The 24,270-nt window shown below is 47.1% G+C and overlaps 1 protein-coding gene across 1 annotated transcript; it reads left to right on the top strand.

The window, feature by feature from the left end:
• The first annotated feature begins 20,076 nt into the window (after positions 1-20,076).
• Positions 20,077-21,150, top strand: LOC112892478 (mitogen-activated protein kinase kinase 9-like). Its single transcript, XM_025959632.1, has one exon. The coding sequence runs from the start codon at positions 20,077-20,079 to the stop codon at positions 21,148-21,150; it is 1,074 nt and encodes a 357-aa protein (XP_025815417.1).
• Positions 21,151-24,270: the final 3,120 nt, after the last annotated feature.

The following is a 24,270-nucleotide window of genomic DNA, read 5'->3' as shown; positions in this document are numbered from 1 at the left end:
AGCGGAGGGTACCATGGTGTTCGTACTCTCGACTGTAGTACCTTGGGCGCTCCGTAACGCCAAGGTCCTCCAGGGTGTTGATTAAGAGGCTGGGGAATCCAGGTGCAGCTTGGCAATCGCCCTGGGTCCATCCTTCCTCAGCCATCTGAAACAGAAACAGGGTAAACAACCTGGTACAGGTGTAAAAGGGAGTAGATGATATTTATTATTACAACAAGGGTGGTACAGCTTTCATGGGTACGTGGACATTAGGGTAGGGTTCTAGCTCGGGGTGCTAATCCTATCATGGGGATTCTTCCTCGGTCCTAATAGAGCGCTTCTTTATTGGAAGGAACCGATCCATCTCGTTTTCGGTCTGAGTACCCTTATCCCAATGGGTTTCCATGGGTTCTTCTTCTTCTTCCTCTATCCACCCACCTATTCCATTGCGGTTCTCGTATTCTTGTATCTGGACTTGGAGGGCGGCCACTGAATACTCGGCGTTCGCAGCTCTTGTTCGTTGCTCCTCCAGCTCCTGGGTTATCTTTTCAATCCCATGGATTAGCTGCTTCAGTTGTGCCGCCTGCTCGCGGTAGAGTGCATCCAAGCCAGTAAGGTAGATGGACAGGTGGGAGACCGTATCTTCTAGGTCTTCTTCTTCTCGTCCAAGTCCCCTCATTCGGGCAATCCAAGTGCGTCCCCTTCCCTCAGCGGGTGGGAAAAATCCCATAGGGGTCCGCTGAAGGTGGCGCCTGTAGAGCACACGCAGCCGTCGCAGGGCTTTACGAGCGGCCTTCCGATAAGTGTCGGGGAAGCGGAAACCAGTGGTGGAGATGAACCAAGGGTCCACATCAGGGTAGCGGGTGCTTTTCTCCACAAAAATCATTATGTCGCACCGAAGGGTGCCTCCGGCGATGTACTCACGGTAGGCATACTCCGGTGGTTCCGTAATCCCGACGCGTTCCAGGCTGAGCAATAACAACTTGGGGAGGCCGGGCTCTGCGTGGCAGATTCCGCTAACCCATCCATTGCCAGCCATCTGGAACAAGGCAAAGACCAGTGGTGAGTGTTTGTGCAGAAAGTTTCTAAACCGGGACAAGTTCTAGGGTCTAAAAAGGGGTCTCGTTCCTAGGGTCACGTCCTACGGCCAGCCTACGGCTCTGATACCACCTGAAGCGTCCCCCCATCAGGGAAGACCTAAAAGTGTTGATTTATCAGTCCCAGGAGGCTGATAACACTTTTATTACAACAGGTGGTACATCACCGTACAACTCTTCGCGGTAATGGGCAGTGAAGCGCCACTATCGCGAGGATTACAACTAAAACCCACACCACTACACTAGTTACGAAAAGAGGATCATCAGAGTCTTGCGCCATGCGGAATCCAACGGTGGCCTCAACCACAGGCAAGACTGGGTGCAGGACGAAACCCTACTCGTTTTCTTCGGGGACGTAGTCTGGGTCTTCCACTGTAAAAATAGGAATGGGGTGAGTACGAACGTACTCAGCAAGTCCAATCACACCCACGGAGGGGGTATAACAGAATTTAATGCAAAGGACAATCCAAGGGTACGGTTAGGGTTTATTTTGCGGAAAACTCGGTTACATGCAAGGGTTCATTTCGAAAACATTTCAAAACAAGTTTTTCAATACCAAGGAGTACACGATGTTGATCCACACAGGATCCAAGTTTTAAACTGCTACCGGACTCCCCGTCCGCCGTAGCACACGGCACAACTACCGGACACTTTCCAAACAGCTCACACCAGCCCATCTATTCCCAGAGAGAAACACTAGTTATGTGACCACACCATAACTTGCCCAGTACCGTGGGCACGGCTATTCGAATAGATTTTAACTCTGCAGAGGTGTGCAACTTTACCCACAGGTGGGGTACCACAGCACGAACACCTTGGTGCCGGTGCAGATCCCATCGAAGCCCTTACCCACCTTAGCTAGACCTGACTAGTCACCACGGGATTTATCAAGGGGTCATTCGACCTACCACCGAGGTTTAACCGGGGCATAAGTCACACAGAGCTTATCCCGTCTCCTTGATCACCCGTTGCTCCCAGCTCTCCTGATGACTATCAGGCTTACTAGTGGGATTTATGCTAAGCCGTTGCCCATACAACGGTCAAGTGGTTCGCACGACGAGAAGCTAGGTGAGATGTCACATCAACTCGGTCCTTAGGGGTGACAGGATGGATATCTCCCTTCCTTGCCCTACCACACAGGTACGAGCACACCAACGGCAATTCACACAGAAATGCCATCCATCCCGTCCGACTCGTCTTTCAAAACCACATTTTATCCCTTCCCACACACACACATTTTCTTTATAAAATCAGGTGGTCAAGGTAGGGTTATTGTGACAGTTCATGTATTTGTAAGCTAGGATTATAATTTGATAGTGTGAAGTGTACGCTTGTTAGTGTAAAATTTTTGTGTGTTTGTGTGAAACTGTTGAAAATTTAAAGTACAAGTAAAAAGGGTATTTTTGTAATTATAGAAAAACATAGGGTTGTTTTTGCAAAATGTATTTGGATTAGGGTAATTTCAAAATAAGTGAAAGTGGTTGTGTAAACATGCTTTCTTTGTTTTAACCCTAGTAAAAATATATTCATTTATTCAAAAGTTTCATTGGAAATGTGTATGTTAAAGTGTGTAAAATTTTGGGGAAAGTGGTAAAAACAAGGGTATTTATGTAATTTTATAAAAGTATAAGTCCTTTTACGCAAATATTTGATTTACAAAAGTAATTTTCAAAAGTTACTAGGGGCCAAATTATAAGAATGCAGGTAATCATGGCTTACCTGGAAACTTGCATTTAGGCCCAAGTTGTGTGTAAAATATGTAACAAGGACAAATCTTTATAAAACTTAAAATTTGTCCAAAGTTTCAAAATAAAGATGCATACTTTGAGTTTTTGAAATCAAACCCTAAAGCAAAGTTGTAGAGCTTCAAAAGTTGTACAACTTTTATTTTGGTCATTTCTCCATTAGAGCCCTGTATCAGTGGGAAATTTTGGTTTTACTTTCAGACCCTTGAAGTTTTTGCAAATCACAAATAGGTCCTTGGCGCTCTCCCACTCATCTTCTACCTCTGGCTACTTTCCCTGCTCCTCTGTTCCAGCACGCCGCCGCCATTTCCTCCTTAACTCCGGCGTCAGTACAGCCCCCCTTGCCCCCCTCTCCACCTCAGGCGCTGCCTCATCCCTTCCCCGCCCTTATCCCCTGCTTTCCCCGCCCATTCCCGTGCCGCCACGCACCCACCACCGCCTACCCGAGCCACCAGTACCGCCTCCTCCACGCCGTCGTCGTTCCCCGGCCGTGCGCCCCTCTCTCCCCTTCCCTTTCCTATAAATAGCACCCCCGGGACCTATAGAAGCCGTTCCCCCACTCCGTTGCACCCCTTCCATGCTGCCGCCCAGTTTCCCCGCGCCACCGTGCCGTTGCGGCTCCTGCTCCACGCCGGCGACCACCTTTCCGGCCTCCCCAAGCTCGGCCAAGCCCTCAATCGGGTGCGTCGTAGTCCCCTCTCGCTTCCCACCCCCTTCCCCTTGCGGATTCACCACTCCATCACCGGGATTTGTGATGGAACAGAGCTTGCCCCGGCCGGCAATGGCAGGAGGACCTGCCTGCGAAAATTCGATTCTTTATAAGGGTCTGAATGAAAGATCTCGGTTTCTTTCCCTTTTCTAATGTGCTGAACTTGGAAAACTCCTAGAAAATCGTAGAAAATTCAAAAAATGTGAAACCAGTTGCATGTGAATCTTCATTTCAAATTCTATCACCTTTGTTTTATGACCATGCTGTGAAAATGGATGGTTTGTACTGTATTTAGAATAGAAGTGAATGAGTGCTCGTTATTTCATGTGAGTAGTATTTTTGACTTGTAAATTCAGTAGGGAATTGTAGGAAAATCCAAAAATTGCAAAACCAGTTTTGTTTGAAACTAGATTTTGAACTCTACAACTTCTATTAAGTAACTTTGGTATGAAACAAAATATTTTTGAACCTATATTGAATCTAAGACATGAAAATGTAATATCTTATCCGTAATTCCAAGTTTTACCCTATAAGGTTAACTTTGTGATCATAATTTTTGATATACAAATTTCTATAGAACATATAAAATGATATAAAATCTTCAAATCTAAATTCATGATATAATTTAATTTCTTTTAAGATAACCATTTCAAATTATTTTGAGCAAAAATTTGCTAAGCCTACCTTTTAAACTTTAATCAATTAGAACTCTTAATCATGAATTATAAAGTAATCTATTTTTAAATATTCAAATTCTTATAACATTCTTTACTCAAAAAGTTTAAATTCAAATCTAAATCTGAATTTAACTCTAATTTATGTTTTAATATTTACCTTGGATTAATTCAATTTGTTTATAATACAATTAACTAAATCTTTTCAGTGAAGCTTATCTAAATAGATCTTTTAATCAAAATCTTTTAAATACACAATAAGCTGTGTTTAAGTTTTCAAAACTTTATAATTCTAATTATTATTAAGGTTCACATTCAATTTTGAATTTAATTTAAACTTGAAATATTTTAATTCCTGTTTTCAATTAAATCAATGCTATAATCATGAAATGAATGTAAATGATTCAGAGTTTAGGTTCCCTTTTTGTACCATAAGTTCTTAAGTGTTAACCTATTGGATTGCAGCTAATCTTTGAAATATAGCTTGTGTCCTTCTTGTTTAATCTTATGTAAAAATTTTCAAGTCTTTTCCTGCTCTTTAGCTATGGAATTTAAGTGCCTTTGTGTTGTAGTTGATGAAATGTTTGTATGTAGATTTTAATCTTGCTAGGACCTTTTCTGTAAAATTAAGCACACCCCGGCCTTTATCGATCACATACTTTAGGATACACTTAACGACTACATACCTATCGGCTAGGTACTCTGTCAGATTAAAATGTGAATCGGCTATGTGTGAACCTCTGTTAAACAGCCGATTTATCTGAGTTTCACACTAGATCTTAAGATTCTTGCTTTCGGCTAATCCAAGCTGATTTTAGTTGTTTTCCATATAGGTCAATTGTGTCCGATCAATTCTTAGTTTTCCAATTTTTACCGGCACACTTCTATCTGCCGATTTGTCGGCTAAGAAGTCGGTCACATACAACCCATCAACTATACACCTATCGGCCACATTCTCGTTAGACTAGTTTTGCACTTGTGGTCTCACTAACCTAGTTTAATATTAGTGTTCTGTTACACCTAATTCTTGAAATAAGTCTAACTTAGCTAACCCTATCGGCTGTACGGCACTCAATTGTTGTGTTGACATAATCCAGCCGATGTAACCACACCTAGTTACCTAGGATAACCTTTAAGCACATTTCGGTTAAGACACAACTACTTTAAGAAGCATCCCTCTGCTAAAGTGATCGATGTTTTCATCGATCAATTAGAAAACCAGTGCACCTATCAATCGGCTACCCAGACCAAAGTGCACAACCTTGAATCAGTAAGATCGCACAGTAGACACGCCTTTGTTAGACATGACCAAAGCACGTCAATCGGCTAAACCTGATGCATCCTCATCGGTTACGGCCAAGACATATACATCAACCCATTAGATAACCAAACATGCTACCTAATGAAGTTAGTATAGATGTTTAGGGTAACCCACCCTGTTGCTTAACGTAACTAGTTAGTTTGGTTGATACCCGATGAATGACTGCCCAGTACAGGGTAGTTAGATTGTTTGTCATAATGTAATGTTCCTTTATTTGGATTGCAACTTTATCGTGAATTAAAATGAAAGTGTATGCATCCATTGAACTCCATCTTGCATATCATGTAGACTCGATCTCTTCCTCGCTGATGGAAGTTACCAGCTAATCCTGGAACCGGAAGGAGGTTGTTCTGAAGACCCTAAGGACTTCGTCAGGGAATTCTCGGAAGGCCCGAACCAAAGTTCGGACGTTATTAACTTGACTAACCCCAGCCCCGCCAGTAAAGGCAAGCCCCGGACATAACCTACTATTTTATTTACACTGCAATCTATATCTATCTATATTGTATCTTGCATTAAGTCTAGGAATTGGAATGAAACCCTAGATGCATAAATCCTAGGAATCCAATGTAATGCTCCCGAGTCTTTATCGGATAGATGCTCCGCTAAATAGGACCGGTAGAAGTCGGGTGATTTCCTGTCACTCGCGCGATATAGGGGTTGTAATGTTTACATTCCTGTTCTCACTATAAGGATGCCGGACGGGAGTTTTATGCGGTATCATGGTTGAGGTGATACCCCGTCTGTGTTGTTGAATTGGATAAGGCCGCGGGGTGTGTTAGCGGTGGTTAAGCATTTGAAAGTACTAACCACATGCCGCGAAATATGGTAAGCGGTAAGCCTAGTAGCCAATCGGCCCGAGGAGTGGACATACCTCCCACCACTCGATTTGCTTCTTTTGGTTACTCATGTTCGACTGAGGAAATACGTGTTGCAAGGGCAACCAGGAATACGGGTTTTGTAGTCGCGCTACAGACGTATGTCCTGCACACATTGGGTGTGCGTATGTTCCTGCAGTCGCCTGTGGTGGATCTGATCCACGAGTCGGAATGAAAGGCAAACGGTTGCTTTGGAGCAAATGTTGGATGTTCCAAGCATGTGTGTTAGGTTTACCTTGCAAGGTTGAAAATTCGATTCAGAATCGTCCGCCTCTCACGAAGATTGAGACTGCTTAATCCCTTTATCACACAGAGTAACAAGAGCAACTAAATGATGAGTAATACTGATGGTTGAAATAAAGAGCTCTACCTTGCTTGAGTAGTTATAGGTGCTTACTTAGAATGGATAATTAACTAGAATCTGAAAGCTAAAATATGAAGTTAAGGATCTACTCTTTGTTGCTTTTCAGCTGAAACTAAACCCAGAACCATTATAAGCTCTCATAAGTCTAGTTATGGGCTAAGTATACCCAATCCCGGGTAAGCCTTGCTGAGTATTAGTATACTCAGCCTTGCTAGTTTTATGTTTTTCAGGTTAAGTTTTTGAAGACCCTACTCTTCCCTGGCCTTGGCCCTGTGCTCTCCCAGATGATTGGTCCGTGGAATAGAATCCGTCCCCGACCAACATTGGTGATACCGAGTGATGTCGTGCCTGGGCTTAGCATGACATCCGTCTTAACGACGTGTTGTAATCGTCGCGTATGTTTTCCGCTGCCAAAACCATAGCTTTAATGGTTTGTAATCTTTTCTCTAGATTTGAAACTTCATACTTCTTTTGGAAATGCTTATAATGTAATTCTCTATGATGTAAAATGTGATGGTGATTGTATCTCTGGACTCACCTTCGTGTGAGGTAACCTTATTGGATCCTGTGTATCGGTGGTTTATCGGGACGTTACCCGACAGGCCAAGGGATTATACCGTTTGAAGCACGTTGGAGCCCTCTGGAGTGGACTCGCGTACTTGAGCCGGTATAATTCAGGTTGGTTCTGCCACAGCTGGTATCAGAGCTATAAGGTTACCCTGGAGATACATTTTACCTTAAAAATGCTTTCAGTATAAAAGTTTGACCAACAAAATGTTTGGCAAAGCTGCGTTGGATTCGTTAAGGACTGAGTTTAGTACGTAAAGCCCTAGGGTAATATTTATGAGGGAAATAGAGGTGGCTAAATATATATATAACCCTACTACCAGCATTATTTTTCTGTCAAAACTTAAATTCATGCACAACCCAACCTTAAATTTTGTAACGACATCTTCGATCGTGAGGTAAGAAGGTAAGGATCCTCAGCCAACTGAGGGAGCTTGGCCTTCCCGTCGGTGATGCGAACCGAACGCTGTTTCTCAAGCAGTGGCTTACTTGAGATGCTGCCAATGTACCAACTTCGGTTGATTACATTGGGAGTATATAGTTAGGTAAGGGGGTATGAACATCAACATCCCCGCATTTTGCGGTACCCCCGTGAATACGTTATCTCGATAACGTATGTTAACGTTGTCTGTACGGCGGTAATTGTACAGATGCTGTTTCTATAGTGAACAGTAATGTTTGGGGACGCTTTCATGACATGCTGGCATGAAAGGTTCGGTATATATATATCGTGTGGTTTTATGCAGGTACGCTAACCTCGTTACGTAAGCTTGAACGTACAAACGACTAGTATATATATAGGGAGAGACGTATTAATTATGCCACCGTAATTAACCACGTAAGACCAAGATTACTTGGCAGTTATTTTTATTTGTGAGGACGTGTAGAACGTGCATGCATCATAACATTTTGGATTGACCTGATTGCCTTGTTTGTTACGTTGATGTACTGAAACATGTGCTTGTATCGGAATGCCTGCCTAGACTTTGTGTTGTAAGAATTAACGTAATATGCTAGGTTAACTTAGAGTTAAGATAGTCTTTTGTGAATCAATTGGATTGGATTATGTTTGAGCTCTATCACCGATCTTAGCTGGACCGCCAAATCAAACCCTTGATTTTGCTTTGAATCTGTTTCGATAGAACCATTGAACTTCTCTTTGATGGTTAAACCTTGATAATTATTATCAAATCCTTCAATTCACCATATAGTGATCTATCTATCCTCTCCTGATGTTGTACCTTATCTTGTTGGCTATTCTGGTTACAACATCCGAAAATTTGTACCTTCGATTTTTGCTCAGATGACTTTAAAAAAAAAGAGAGACAATAGTTACTTTTTGGAATACCATTCCCCCGACAAAAGTCATGCATCATAACAAATACCATTTTGGTCAATGCATGGTGTTGCACCATCATCGCAATCATACATCCCAACAGTGCATCCCAATCATGGTTACATATCGAGCATTGCACTTTAAATTGGAGCATTTATTCGTTATTCCTTGATTGCATCGGTATATAAATAGGCATGTTTTGCAATCAACATCATTTAAAATCATTCAGGTAATAAACTCTGAGCAAGAATATTTCAAACAACACTTTGTCAATCTCTTGTACTATCCTCACTTGCGAATCATAAGTTCTGTAATGAATGTCATCGACATTTATCGTTTTCATGATTGATCTCAATTCTATGAGAATTTAATCACCTTTCTTTCTTGTCAAACTCATCCATGTACAATCTATCCATGCTCTCATTATACTCATCTTACTACACTTCAACGGTTTCTACCATCAGCATCAACCTTCTCTGGTGTGATTGTTTTCTGCTGCTTTTGATGGGTGATTTGCTTCTCTTCCCTTCAGAGCCTTACGTCCGAATCTCGGGACGAGATTCTTTTTAGGGGGGAAGGCTGTGACAGTTCATGTATTTGTAAGCTAGGATTATAATTTGATAGTGTGAAGTGTACGCTTGTTAGTGTAAAATTTTTGTGTGTTTGTGTGAAACTGTTGAAAATTTAAAGTACAAGTAAAAAGGGTATTTTTGTAATTACAGAAAAACATAGGGTTGTTTTTGCAAAATGTATTTGGATTAGGGTAATTTCAAAATAAGTGAAAGTGGTTGTGTAAACATGCTTTCTTTGTTTTAACCCTAGTAAAAATATATTCATTTATTCAAAAGTTTCATTGGAAATGTGTATGTTAAAGTGTGTAAAATTTTGGGGAAAGTGGTAAAAACAAGGGTATTTATGTAATTTTATAAAAGTATAAGTCCTTTTACGCAAATATTTGATTTACAAAAGTAATTTTCAAAAGTTACTAGGGGCCAAATTATAAGAATGCAGGTAATCATGGCTTACCTGGAAACTTGCATTTAGGCCCAAGTTGTGTGTAAAATATGTAACAAGGACAAATCTTTATAAAACTTAAAATTTGTCCAAAGTTTCAAAATAAAGATGCATACTTTGAGTTTTTGAAATCAAACCCTAAAGCAAAGTTGTAGAGCTTCAAAAGTTGTACAACTTTCATTTTGGTCATTTCTCCATTAGAGCCCTGTATCAGTGGGAAATTTTGGTTTTACTTTCAGACCCTTGAAGTTTTTGCAAATCACAAATAGGTCCTTGGCGCTCTCCCACTCATCTTCTACCTCTGGCTACTTTCCCTGCTCCTCTGTTCCAGCACGCCGCCGCCATTTCCTCCTTAACTCCGGCGTCAGTACAGCCCCCCTTGCCCCCCTCTCCACCTCAGGCGCTGCCTCATCCCTTCCCCGCCCTTATCCCCTGCTTTCCCCGCCCATTCCCGTGCCGCCACGCACCCACCACCGCCTACCCGAGCCACCAGTACCGCCTCCTCCACGCCGTCGTCGTTCCCCGGCCGTGCGCCCCTCTCTCCCCTTCCCTTTCCTATAAATAGCACCCCCGGGACCTATAGAAGCCGTTCCCCCACTCCGTTGCACCCCTTCCATGCTGCCGCCCAGTTTCCCCGCGCCACCGTGCCGTTGCGGCTCCTGCTCCACGCCGGCGACCACCTTTCCGGCCTCCCCAAGCTCGGCCAAGCCCTCAATCGGGTGCGTCGTAGTCCCCTCTCGCTTCCCACCCCCTTCCCCTTGCGGATTCACCACTCCATCACCGGGATTTGTGATGGAACAGAGCTTGCCCCGGCCGGCAATGGCAGGAGGACCTGCCTGCGAAAATTCGATTCTTTATAAGGGTCTGAATGAAAGATCTCGGTTTCTTTCCCTTTTCTAATGTGCTGAACTTGGAAAACTCCTAGAAAATCGTAGAAAATTCAAAAAAATGTGAAACCAGTTGCATGTGAATCTTCATTTCAAATTCTATCACCTTTGTTTTATGACCATGCTGTGAAAATGGATGGTTTGTACTGTATTTAGAATAGAAGTGAATGAGTGCTCGTTATTTCATGTGAGTAGTATTTTTGACTTGTAAATTCAGTAGGGAATTGTAGGAAAATCCAAAAATTGCAAAACCAGTTTTGTTTGAAACTAGATTTTGAACTCTACAACTTCTATTAAGTAACTTTGGTATGAAACAAAATATTTTTGAACCTATATTGAATCTAAGACATGAAAATGTAATATCTTATCCGTAATTCCAAGTTTTACCCTATAAGGTTAACTTTGTGATCATAATTTTTGATATACAAATTTCTATAGAACATATAAAATGATATAAAATCTTCAAATCTAAATTCATGATATAATTTAATTTCTTTTAAGATAACCATTTCAAATTATTTTGAGCAAAAATTTGCTAAGCCTACCTTTTAAACTTTAATCAATTAGAACTCTTAATCATGAATTATAAAGTAATCTATTTTTAAATATTCAAATTCTTATAACATTCTTTACTCAAAAAGTTTAAATTCAAATCTAAATCTGAATTTAACTCTAATTTATGTTTTAATATTTACCTTGGATTAATTCAATTTGTTTATAATACAATTAACTAAATCTTTTCAGTGAAGCTTATCTAAATAGATCTTTTAATCAAAATCTTTTAAATACACAATAAGCTGTGTTTAAGTTTTCAAAACTTTATAATTCTAATTATTATTAAGGTTCACATTCAATTTTGAATTTAATTTAAACTTGAAATATTTTAATTCCTGTTTTCAATTAAATCAATGCTATAATCATGAAATGAATGTAAATGATTCAGAGTTTAGGTTCCCTTTTTGTACCATAAGTTCTTAAGTGTTAACCTATTGGATTGCAGCTAATCTTTGAAATATAGCTTGTGTCCTTCTTGTTTAATCTTATGTAAAAATTTTCAAGTCTTTTCCTGCTCTTTAGCTATGGAATTTAAGTGCCTTTGTGTTGTAGTTGATGAAATGTTTGTATGTAGATTTTAATCTTGCTAGGACCTTTTCTGTAAAATTAAGCACACCCCGGCCTTTATCGATCACATACTTTAGGATACACTTAACGACTACATACCTATCGGCTAGGTACTCTGTCAGATTAAAATGTGAATCGGCTATGTGTGAACCTCTGTTAAACAGCCGATTTATCTGAGTTTCACACTAGATCTTAAGATTCTTGCTTTCGGCTAATCCAAGCTGATTTTAGTTGTTTTCCATATAGGTCAATTGTGTCCGATCAATTCTTAGTTTTCCAATTTTTACCGGCACACTTCTATCTGCCGATTTGTCGGCTAAGAAGTCGGTCACATACAACCCATCAACTATACACCTATCGGCCACATTCTCGTTAGACTAGTTTTGCACTTGTGGTCTCACTAACCTAGTTTAATATTAGTGTTCTGTTACACCTAATTCTTGAAATAAGTCTAACTTAGCTAACCCTATCGGCTGTACGGCACTCAATTGTTGTGTTGACATAATCCAGCCGATGTAACCACACCTAGTTACCTAGGATAACCTTTAAGCACATTTCGGTTAAGACACAACTACTTTAAGAAGCATCCCTCTGCTAAAGTGATCGATGTTTTCATCGATCAATTAGAAAACCAGTGCACCTATCAATCGGCTACCCAGACCAAAGTGCACAACCTTGAATCAGTAAGATCGCACAGTAGACACGCCTTTGTTAGACATGACCAAAGCACGTCAATCGGCTAAACCTGATGCATCCTCATCGGTTACGGCCAAGACATATACATCAACCCATTAGATAACCAAACATGCTACCTAATGAAGTTAGTATAGATGTTTAGGGTAACCCACCCTGTTGCTTAACGTAACTAGTTAGTTTGGTTGATACCCGATGAATGACTGCCCAGTACAGGGTAGTTAGATTGTTTGTCATAATGTAATGTTCCTTTATTTGGATTGCAACTTTATCGTGAATTAAAATGAAAGTGTATGCATCCATTGAACTCCATCTTGCATATCATGTAGACTCGATCTCTTCCTCGCTGATGGAAGTTACCAGCTAATCCTGGAACCGGAAGGAGGTTGTTCTGAAGACCCTAAGGACTTCGTCAGGGAATTCTCGGAAGGCCCGAACCAAAGTTCGGACGTTATTAACTTGACTAACCCCAGCCCCGCCAGTAAAGGCAAGCCCCGGACATAACCTACTATTTTATTTACACTGCAATCTATATCTATCTATATTGTATCTTGCATTAAGTCTAGGAATTGGAATGAAACCCTAGATGCATAAATCCTAGGAATCCAATGTAATGCTCCCGAGTCTTTATCGGATAGATGCTCCGCTAAATAGGACCGGTAGAAGTCGGGTGATTTCCTGTCACTCGCGCGATATAGGGGTTGTAATGTTTACATTCCTGTTCTCACTATAAGGATGCCGGACGGGAGTTTTATGCGGTATCATGGTTGAGGTGATACCCCGTCTGTGTTGTTGAATTGGATAAGGCCGCGGGGTGTGTTAGCGGTGGTTAAGCATTTGAAAGTACTAACCACATGCTGCGAAATATGGTAAGCGGTAAGCCTAGTAGCCAATCGGCCCGAGGAGTGGACATACCTCCCACCACTCGATTTGCTTCTTTTGGTTACTCATGTTCGACTGAGGAAATACGTGTTGCAAGGGCAACCAGGAATACGGGTTTTGTAGTCGCGCTACAGACGTATGTCCTGCACACATTGGGTGTGCGTATGTTCCTGCAGTCGCCTGTGGTGGATCTGATCCACGAGTCGGAATGAAAGGCAAACGGTTGCTTTGGAGCAAATGTTGGATGTTCCAAGCATGTGTGTTAGGTTTACCTTGCAAGGTTGAAAATTCGATTCAGAATCGTCCGCCTCTCACGAAGATTGAGACTGCTTAATCCCTTTATCACACAGAGTAACAAGAGCAACTAAATGATGAGTAATACTGATGGTTGAAATAAAGAGCTCTACCTTGCTTGAGTAGTTATAGGTGCTTACTTAGAATGGATAATTAACTAGAATCTGAAAGCTAAAATATGAAGTTAAGGATCTACTCTTTGTTGCTTTTCAGCTGAAACTAAACCCAGAACCATTATAAGCTCTCATAAGTCTAGTTATGGGCTAAGTATACCCAATCCCGGGTAAGCCTTGCTGAGTATTAGTATACTCAGCCTTGCTAGTTTTATGTTTTTCAGGTTAAGTTTTTGAAGACCCTACTCTTCCCTGGCCTTGGCCCTGTGCTCTCCCAGATGATTGGTCCGTGGAATAGAATCCGTCCCCGACCAACATTGGTGATACCGAGTGATGTCGTGCCTGGGCTTAGCATGACATCCGTCTTAACGACGTGTTGTAATCGTCGCGTATGTTTTCCGCTGCCAAAACCATAGCTTTAATGGTTTGTAATCTTTTCTCTAGATTTGAAACTTCATACTTCTTTTGGAAATGCTTATAATGTAATTCTCTATGATGTAAAATGTGATGGTGATTGTATCTCTGGACTCACCTTCGTGTGAGGTAACCTTATTGGATCCTGTGTATCGGTGGTTTATCGGGACGTTACCCGACAGGCCAAGGGATTATACCGTTTGAAGCACGTTGGAGCCCTCTGGAGTGGACTCGCGTACTTGAGCCGGTATAATTCAGGTTGGTTCTGCCACAGTTATCTCAAACAAGGGTGGCTATCCTACCATGTTTTCAGCACGCAAAACCATGCAATTTTATAAAACAGGCCACTGGGTTGTGTTTATAAAAACTAGGACAGAAACATGCATCAAAGGGCGGAATTGAACTTGCCATCGTCAAACTCTTGCGGGTGGTCCTGATCGTAGCACTGTCCCTCGGGCTCGGAGTCGCGGAACTGGTTCTCGTTCGCTTGATCACAGTCGAGGCCTTCCTCGTTCACTCCGTGTCCTACGACGCAAACAAACAGACACACAATCAAGCACAAGAACTAAAAGCTTTTATCGTTGAGCTCGAATCGGAAATAATTCAGTTACGGAGGTAGGGTTAATATTTTCGGGTGGTTTCTTAATGGTATGGCTAGAACTACTCTAGAAATGGAGTGGTAAAGTTTCGGGTCGATCGGAGGTTGTTTCGCACATAAAATGACGAGCTAAAGGGGGTTCGGGTGGTTGAACAGGGCTCTAGGGGTTTATTCGTAGGTATCTGGAAATAGCAGGGACCTTTTTGTAAATCCCAGAAATTCTCGGGGCATGCTAAAGAGTGTCAAATGTATCTAGGTTCCAGTATTGGAGGGTTCAATTTGAATTAATAGGAAGAACGAGGTCTCTTTTGCAAAAGGGGAATGAATAGGGGAGTGTTCATGGGAAAGGAGGGGTTTTTGGGGAAAAACAGGGAAAAGGGAGGGGCTATGGGCAAAATGCCCTTCTCCTTCCTCTCCCCCGTGCAAAACAGAGGAGGGGGAGGGCAGGGCGCCGGCGGCGGCCCAATCCGGCCGGTCAGGGCACGGCGGCGGTCCGGGGGTGGGGGAAAAGAGAGAGGGGGGCACGGGTATCCTTTCCCCGGCCTCACCTTGGGCCGAGGTGGAGCGAGGGAGCGCGCCCACGGGAGCAAACGGCGGCGGGCGGAGGCGTTTGCGGCGGCGGCGCTGTGAGCTAGGGGAGGGGCGGGCGGTGGCAGTGCAGGCCGTGGGGGAGGTGGCGGCTGCTCGGGGGCCTATTTATAGGCGGCTGAGCGGGCGGGCGGGTGGTGGCCGGCGGAGCGGCTTCGGGACGGCCATTAATGGCGCTTGGCCGTTCGCGGACGTCGTGGAGCGGCGTGGTGGCGAGGGCGCCGAGGTACCGTACGTGGAGCTGTGCCTGCACAGGAGTAGGGAAGCGATGGCGTGCGCGGTGGGGCGGAATGCGGCACGGCGGGCGGCGCGTCGTCGCAGCTCGGCGTGCGTGTGCAGGCGACGTGCGGCACGGCGGGCGGCGCGGCACGCGGGGCACGCGCGGGCGCGCGCGTGCGCGGGTGGCGCGACACGGCGCGGGCCAGGGGCGTGGTGCGGCCGGCGGTCGGCACGGCGCGGCGCACGGTCACGCGTCGCGCGTGCGTGCGTCGCGGCGCGGCTGGGCAGGAGCTCGCGCGCGGCGCGGCGAGGGCTCGTGCGTGGCACGGCAGGGGCTAGCGCGCGGCCGGGGTGTGCGCGCGGGGTGCTCGGGCGCGCACTCGCGCGTGAGGGAAGAGGGCCGTGGCTCGGGCCAAGCAGGAGAGGGCGGCGTTCGGGAGCAGGGGAGAGGAGAAGGGAGGAGAAGGGAAATGGGAAAAGAAGAAAGGGAGAAGAAAGAGAGGGAAAAAGAAAGGAAATAGGAGGGAGAGAGAAAAAGAGAAAGGAGAAAGGGGAGGGAGAGAAAGGGAGGGGCGCGTCGGCGCCGATCGCGGCGGCGACCGCGGTCGGTCGGCCACACGCGAGCGTCGACCGCGCGCTGCGCGAGAAGCACAGCATTGCACCGGCGCTGATCGCGGAAAGCGGTCACGCGTAGGTGGTACGGGAGGGGACATCGGTCAGGTCCGCTGTCGGACAGGAAGGGTTAGGGTTAGGGTTTTGGCGACGAATGACTTTTAAATGAGGCACTCTAGCGCGTGATTTAATTTGGTAGATTTTCAGGGCGTCACAGAACTGCAGGTTGATTTCGATAGAACTCAGGGGCTAAAGTGCAAAAGATCCTTAGGTTGACCGGTACGGGGTTATTTGACCCCGGTCTAGATCTAATCTAGACCGTGGGATCTAGATCGGACGGCTGCACCGGGCTGGGGTGGCACAGGCAGTGGCGCTAGCGCCGCCGGCGGCGGCTCATGGCGGCGGGCAGCGGCGGACTCGACGGACTTGGCCGAAAACGGCCGTCCGAGCTCGGTTTCACTTGCGCGCTGCACGGGGAGAACGTGGGCGCTACGAGAAACGCATCCAGGGGCTTCGGATGGGGAGCCAGGGCCGGGGAAAGGCGGACGGCGGCGGCGCGCGGTCGCAGAGGTCCGGCGAGGAATCGCGCGCGCGAGAAGGCGGGGGAACAGAGGGAAAAAGGGCCGGCGACGATGCCCACCTCCACGCGGAGCTTCGGCAGCGGGCAGAGGTGATGGAGCGGCGGTGTAGCGGCGAGACGGCGGCGTCCCCGAGCATGGCGGCGAAGGCGGCGGCGCGGCTAGGGTTGCGAGGGTGAGGGCCGGCTGTGGGTTGAGGTAGCTCTAGGGGTGCGGGGCCGCGCTTTAAATAGGGGCCGAGGGGGAGCCTCGATGTGCGGGCCTGGGGCGCCGCGCGGGCGGAGGCGGCGTGCCGCAGCCGGACTCGGGGTCGAGGCCAAGTGTGGCTTGAGGTCGGGGAAGAACCTGACGTGCGGGTCCCGCCTGGCGGTGAGGGAGAGAGAGGGGGCGGACTGGACTACTGGGCCGGGGAGGGGAGGCGACGCGGCTAGCTGGGCCGGGCCGCGCGGGGAAAAGGAAGGAGGGGAGAGAGAGAGGGTGGGCTGGCTGGGCTGCGGGGAAAAGAAAAGAGAGAAGGGAGGAAGAGAAGGAAATGGGCCGGGCCAAAAGAGAAAGAGGAGGAGAAAAAGAAAAACAATCAAAAGTATTTGAATTTGAATTTAAAATTTAAATTTAAATGGAAGATAAGTAATAAAATAATACAGTGCGGCATGAAATACACAAGATCTATATTTTCTTAAATTTTTCTATAGTTAAGTAAAATATTATTAATTTATGGTAAATGTTCTAAAATCAAAGATCTTAAATAAAAACCTTAGGAATTCTGAAGATAATCTAGCAAAGTTTATTTAAGTTTCTAATTTAATTAGGGTGTTACACTCCATGCTCAGTTTGTGCTGCATCTGCATAAGGGGCGGCGCTCGTTCGAGCCTCTCTTGGAGGTGGAATCCAGAGCAGGTACCAGGGACAAGGACGATCGGCGAGAGGGATCGCTGCTTGCCTCGTAGATGACGTAGCCTACCACGAGCTCACCGGGACGATCCACGACGCCGCGGGGCACCACGAGCAGCACCACGTTGCGGTGAGCTGCGATGACCTGCGGGTAGATCGAGGCGGGCCCTAGCGGCCAGTCGAGGGTGAGGACGGAAGTGCCGGGCGGCTCCGCGAGCTCGAAGGAGACGGAAACCTTCTCGCCGGCGGAGGTGCGGGAGGTCACGGACGTGGTGCGGTCGCCGGGGAAACCATCCCGCCGGGCACCAGCTCGATTCAGAATCACCCAGGCTGGATGAGTAGGAGAAACGGCGGTGGCATCCTCCTCCTCCGACAAGTCCCGGGTGGATTGCCCTGGCCGCCGCGAGGGACCGGGCCTCCCTGTGAAGGCGGCGCGGATCCACGGGTCGGTCCGACTGCTGGAGGCGGCTCCCACGGCCAGCAGCAAAGGCGACGAATCCCCGGACAATCGCCTGCGTTTGTTGTGGTCGGGCACCGGTGTCTCCATCGGTATGGCGCCGGCGAGGGTTTGGTGATTCCGTCGCGGGAAAACAAAACGGAACGCCAAATCGCAGTCTCTGGGGAAAATTACTAAGAAGGGATAAATAAATCTGGCTACTCCTCTATATTCGTGTCCATCTGGAGTCTCGACTGCTGATAGATGCCCACCGATCTAATTAGGATTCTACTGAAACTATACCTTCCAATGATTTTTATGTTAAAATTAACATATTCTTTTAGAAAGAAAAAGTCTTCCAACGATTTTGTGTTACTAGTAAATTTCAAAAAAGTATTCCTTATTCAGAGCAAACGTAAATCAGTATAAAGTACAGCATCCTAAGAATCGTTACCTACCTCTATTTTTTATCTTTACTTTTACCGATCGCTAGACGAGCCCTCCTCGAAGCAGCTAGAGACGTAGCCTCTCCCGCCAGAGAGGAGACTTCAGCCGACCCACGAAGTTCCGATAATTCTACGTAAAGCTACTGTTCATTACCTTTTTAGTGTTAATGATCCTGTCCTAAAATGATGATAACCTCGGCGGCCGTAATTTCTGGCTTCGCCCCTGGAGGTACTTATTCAGATCGACATTACGTGCATGAATACGTGTCTATTCACACAAGCACACTAGGTAGAGAATTGAAAGAGAGACAGGAGGCACCGATGGCTCCTCGCCGCGCCGTGGTGCTCTGAATGGTGGGGCGTCTCGCCGGCAGGTCGCTAGTAGCACTGGATACATAGATTAGTTCAGTTTGGTGCATGTCGAGCAAACAGGTGCGAGTATTCCAGATCAGATCGCATTGATGGGAGTCTATTAGAGAGTAGATCAGGCGCTGTCAGTACACAGTGGCAAGCAACAGTTCAGTGTGTTGGAGTATTAGAGAGTTGAATGCGAGTCTATTAGAGATAAATTTTTTTTGTCTCCCCAGCTATAGCAATCGACAAATGAAATGAAGATCCTGTTAATTATTGCTTCCTACTATAAATGCTTGGTTTCCAAGTGTAACATTAGAGATGTTCTCTTCCGTATCCAAGTATCAGACCACCAGTTATAATTTCTAAGACAAGTTCCAGAAGTTCCAATGCATTCAGCATTCATTCACGAGAAATGATTAGCTTTTTTTACTCAAAATATATCTGCTCCATGGAGATTACCAACTCGGTTGGCTCCCTGCTTTCTTAGATTTTGACTAACAGAGATGTTGAGTATTTACAAGAAGCCAAATATATTGAATCTCACTATGTAAGCAACTCCCAAACTGGTTACTTGCAACAAAAAAAATACACCAATTGCTCGCGTAGTAAAATTGTACTGTATCCAAGGTTTTAAATCTCCAGCTATAGTTTCCGCTATCTCCAGCTATAGCTCTATAGCTTCCGCTATCTCCGGCTATAACTGTTTGAGAGACATTTTAGCTAAATTTTTTCATATACAACTTAGCTCTTACCTGCCGCTATAGCCCGCTATAGCCGGCTATAGTCTATTTTTGGACATAGATAGCTAAATGTCTTAGCCGGCTATTTGAAACATTAACTATATTAGGGGAAAACAAACATTTGCATCAACTGTCAGTTTGATGGTCCGATCCGATCATCCCCGGGTCCTTTGAGAAGACAAACAAGTGCTCCCCGTGTCGATGTCCGTTTGACCCCTTCACCTGTCGGTCGACCGCTGCGCTTGACGTTCTTTCCTTTCCTTGATCGCTACTCCAAGTCATGTGTTTCCTGCTGGCTGACTTGTGGGACCTCCCATCCTGGCCACCCTCTCGTATTTCCTCCCGCGCGCGCTCCGACGCTGGAGCGCAAGACTTTGCCGCCAAAATCGCTGTTAGCGCCACCCCCACGCTTGCCAATCCTCTTCCGACTCAGCCTCGAGCGCGTCGCGCGATAAAACCCGGGGGCCTCACGCACCGCACCTCATACGGGCAGCGCATTGGGATCGATACCCTCAGCCCTCAGGCATGGTGGTCGCAGCGGCGGACGTCCCGCTCCAGAGCAGCGTCTCCGCCGCCGCCTTCTCGTCCAGGCGCTCGATGGTTCGCCCGGCGCTCCCCGTCGCGCCGCACGAGTTCTTCCACCGGATCCCCGCCGCGCCCCGCGAGACCACGAAGAAGACGCCGGCGGCGGCGGCGGAGGGCGGCGAGCTGCTGCGGCTGTCGGACCTGGAGCGGGTCTGCTACCTCGGCGAGGGCGCATGCGGCGAGGTCACCAAGGTGCGCCACCGCCGCACCGGCGCCGTGTTCGCGCTCAAGACGGCCCACTACGCCGGACCCAGCGGCGCCGCGGCGGACGAGGAGGCCGAGGCGCTCCGCCGGTCCGCCGGGTCCCCGCACGTCGTGCGCTGCCACGCCGTCCTCGGCGCCGCCGCCGACGCGCCCGCGTACGTGCTCGAGCTCATGGACGCCGGGACGCTCGGCGGCGTCCTCGGCCGCCGGGGAGGGCGCGGGGTCCCCGAGCGCGCGCTGGCCGAGGTGGCCGCGCGGTGCCTCCAGGGGCTGGCGCACGTGCACTCCCGCGGCGTCGCGCACCTCGACCTGAGGCCCGACAACCTCCTCGCCAACTCCCGCGGGGACGTCAAGATCGGCGATTTCAGCGTGTCCAGGGTCCTCTACGGCCGCGCCGGCGAGCGCCGCAGGGTCTCCGTCGCCGTCGGCTCGCCCATGTACCTGAGCCCCGAGCGGTTCGAGCCCGACGCGCACGCCGGGCCGCGCGGCGCCATCGCCGCCGACATCTGGGGCTTCGGCGTCACGGTCCTGGAGCTCTTCCTGGGGCGGCGCCCCTTTCTCGCCCCAGGGGTGAGGCCGTCGTTCGAGAAGCTGAGGCAGGCGATCTGCGACGGGGAGCCACTGTCAGCACTCGGGAGCGCGGCGGCGTCGCCGGAGCTGCGCGGGTTCCTGGACGCGTGCCTGCAGAAGGACCCGAGGCGGCGCGCCACGGTGGCGCAGCTGCTCGCACACCCGTTCGTCGCGCGACGCCACGTCGACGAGTCGCGCCGGGCGCTGCGGGAACTCATCGCGGAGACGCTGGAAGAGTAGGAGCAGAGAAGCAGCACCGTTTTCTTTCTTTCTTTTTTTGCGATAGAAATTCCTTTCCTTCCTCTTCTAGAGTTCCCTGGCCATTGGCCACTGGTAGCGAGAGGGGGCATATTGCCGTGGCTGGCAAGTGGCGAAGCTACACTAAAATGGAGGGGTGTGCAACAATAAAGACGGAATACTTTTTTTTGGCAAAATGAAGAAGTCCACTAATAATATTTAACAAGTTGGTGTAGCATGAACAAAATAACATTAATATCGGCAAAACACATCAATTTGACTTCAAGTCTTCAACATCATCGATAATTCAATGACAAAAAAACAAACAGATGATTCATAAATCAATTTAATAGTATTTTTCAAGGAGAAAGAATGTTGCAAATTAAAAATTACATTCATTATCTTTAATCTTCGTCGTCAAATCTATGACCTTGCATTTTCATGAAGCGATGAACGACAGCCTTATTGGTAACTCTCAGCATCTTTTCTTTCTCCACATAGCAAATAAGGCTATTGCTCATGTATTTATCATCAATGCGCTTTCGCAAATATGTTTTCACAATCTTCATGGCTGAGAAACACCTCTCAACAGCAGCGGTAGCTACAGGTAACACTAGTACAGGCTTCAAAAGTCGGTAAACTATTGGATAAAGACCATGTTTTCTAGTCTCCACCACTTTTTGAGAAAGCTCAATAATAGTTTGTAGGTTGGAGAACCTATCATCATCTCTGTAGCAGGAAAACGAACAAGACCCATTCTCCAGGTACTTTCTTCTCACCCTCTCTTTTAAGATTAGAATGGTAATCATCAATTTATTTCCTTAATCCTGGATCATATTTAATCTCCTCTTCACAGTTGACATCATCCAAACATAAATTTCTAGCATTGTTGCCACTATCCGGCTCTAGCACTTTTCTCTTAAAAAATCGTTCTATCAATTAACCTACATCAGTACATGATTAAAAAAGATATAAATATGTACTGAATTTCAACTTTGTTTCTGATAATCTACTAATCTAGCTTAATTGACAAACAAACAGGACTGAAAATAAATAGATAAATTGAACAAGCGTTAAACATGTAGTTGAGTACTTGAGACTACGGACTACCTGAACCTTTATGCATGTATGCAACGATGCTTGCTGCCTTGCTGAGTTGTTGCCTTGCGTGATGCGTCCAGGGGCTTGCCAGAACTGCTGTCTGCTGCCCAGTAGAAGCCAGGGAGGCAGCGTCGAGCAACCAACAAGGGGACGGACGAGCGAGCAGCTGCGAGCAAGGGCGGAGGGCCGGTCGCCGGACGGCCGGAGGCTGTGGCTGCGAGCCTGCGACGTGCGGCTTGCCGTCCTTCGTCGCGTGGCCGGCGAGGCGGCGATTGAAGCGGAGGGAGACGGAACGGCGGGTCGGCGGCACAAAGCGGGCGAATACGCGGAGTCACCGTAAAAATCGTAAAAATTGATAGATCTAATCTTTTTAGGTTGGTGCTGCTGGGTTTAGTTGGGCTGCAAAGGCTACTGCTGGGCTGCCAAACCTGTGGGGGTGCAGAATATTGGGCCCAGGGGGTGCTTATAAGGCTAAAATCTAGGTGCAATAACTGTTTTTTCTTTTTTCGTTTTTCGGGGGTGCAGCTGCACCCACGAGCCTCTACTGCGCTTCGCCCTGGCATTCGCGTAGCGAGTGGATCCTCTAGCGTAACTTGTGACTTACGAATCCATAGGGTTTGAGGTCAACCTGGCAATGACCAACAAGTCACCAGGTAGTTAAGCCAGAGAAGATTCATCCCATAAGGCTTCCTCATCGTCCTTCACCATACTGAGAATGAATACAAATTCTCCCAGTGATCGGCGTTGGGAAATTGTCGACATTCAAGAGGGGCGCACAGCACTCCAAATTTTGAAGCTGTATTCGACAGGTGAAGTAACATTCGATTCCTTGAAGGCCCGACAAAGGGTGGGAGCTTTATGTCGCTTGCCTGAAGGAGCTCGCGTTGGTTATTTCAGCCCATTAAACGGAATCGGCCCATGTAAGTTTCTTGTGCCACCGCTGCTCGCTGCCGCTACTTGCTTCTTCACTGGATTGGAGTTCCGGAGGTTCGGGGTCCTAGGTTGCTGAGATGGGTTGTCTCTGGTGTGGCCGGCTATAGGGGGAGGTTGCCGGCGGTGGTGGTGGGTTGTAGGCGGGACGACGAGGTGGCGGGATGCCGCCGGTCGCAGGAGGATAACGGGTGACTTGTGGATGCAGTGGGGATTCACGGTGAGCTCTCGACGTCTGGCAAACTTCGGTTACGGCAGCGGGATCGGCGGCGGCGGGATCGACGGCGGCGGATTTGACAGCGCGAGATGTTGAAAACTTTGTCAGAGGTGGTGCAGGGGCGAGCATGGACTTCGATGGTGGCGGCTCCGAGGATGGGATGGAGCCGCCGGAGGCGGAGGTGGCTGGTAGCGCAGGGAGAAAGATAACCTCCCTCACTTGTGGACCGCTCGCTTTAGGTGACAATACGTGATTGTGTCGCCTGAAGTGACGTGTAATCGCGCCCCCGAGAGAGGGCACACTTGTTGACCAGGCCAACCGCATGAAGCTGGTCCGTCGTGTGTTTTGGTGTTCATTGATCCCAAGATTCGTGCCATGTAGTACAGGAGAGATCGGACATGAGGGGCGGTCCCGCCAGTCAGCCTCCGGGAAATGCGTGGCTTGGAGTGGCGACCAAGGAAAGATCGGTCAAAAGCTGCGGTCGCCCAACAGTACAACGGTCCGAAGGAACGGAAATCGGAAGCGCTTTTACGACCGGATTTGGGTTCCTACGGTGATACTCCACGTTCTTATTAACGGACACAGCTTTAAGCACTAAGTTTTGTTCACTAACAATAAAATTCTCTGAAATTTGGTCACTCGTAAAAGATTCTCTTTGTCTGTATACATGATATATACACCCGTTACAAGACAGTATAATCAAATCAAACAAATCATCACGTACTTGCAAACCAATAAGAGACGCAGTTCTACTTGCGGGACATGGTGATTGATTTCGTATGCATATGTACCGTCACTCTACCTCCTCTGGAAGTTGAGCTTCATGATGGCGAAGCCGAACAGGAAGGCGAAGAACACGGTGAACGCCACGACCA

Source organism: Panicum hallii, chromosome 5 (genome assembly GCF_002211085.1).
Source record: "Panicum hallii strain FIL2 chromosome 5, PHallii_v3.1, whole genome shotgun sequence".
In the NCBI taxonomy this organism is placed as follows: Eukaryota; Viridiplantae; Streptophyta; class Magnoliopsida; order Poales; family Poaceae; genus Panicum; species Panicum hallii.
The sequence above is the reverse complement of the archived record's forward strand: the minus strand, read 5'-3'. Positions and strand labels throughout refer to the sequence as shown.

Bases quoted from the DNA above. Each gene is read 5' to 3' on its own strand.
- LOC112892478 (XM_025959632.1), top strand. From the start codon at position 20,077: ATGGTGGTCGCAGCGGCGGACGTCCCGCTCCAGAGCAGCGTCTCCGCC.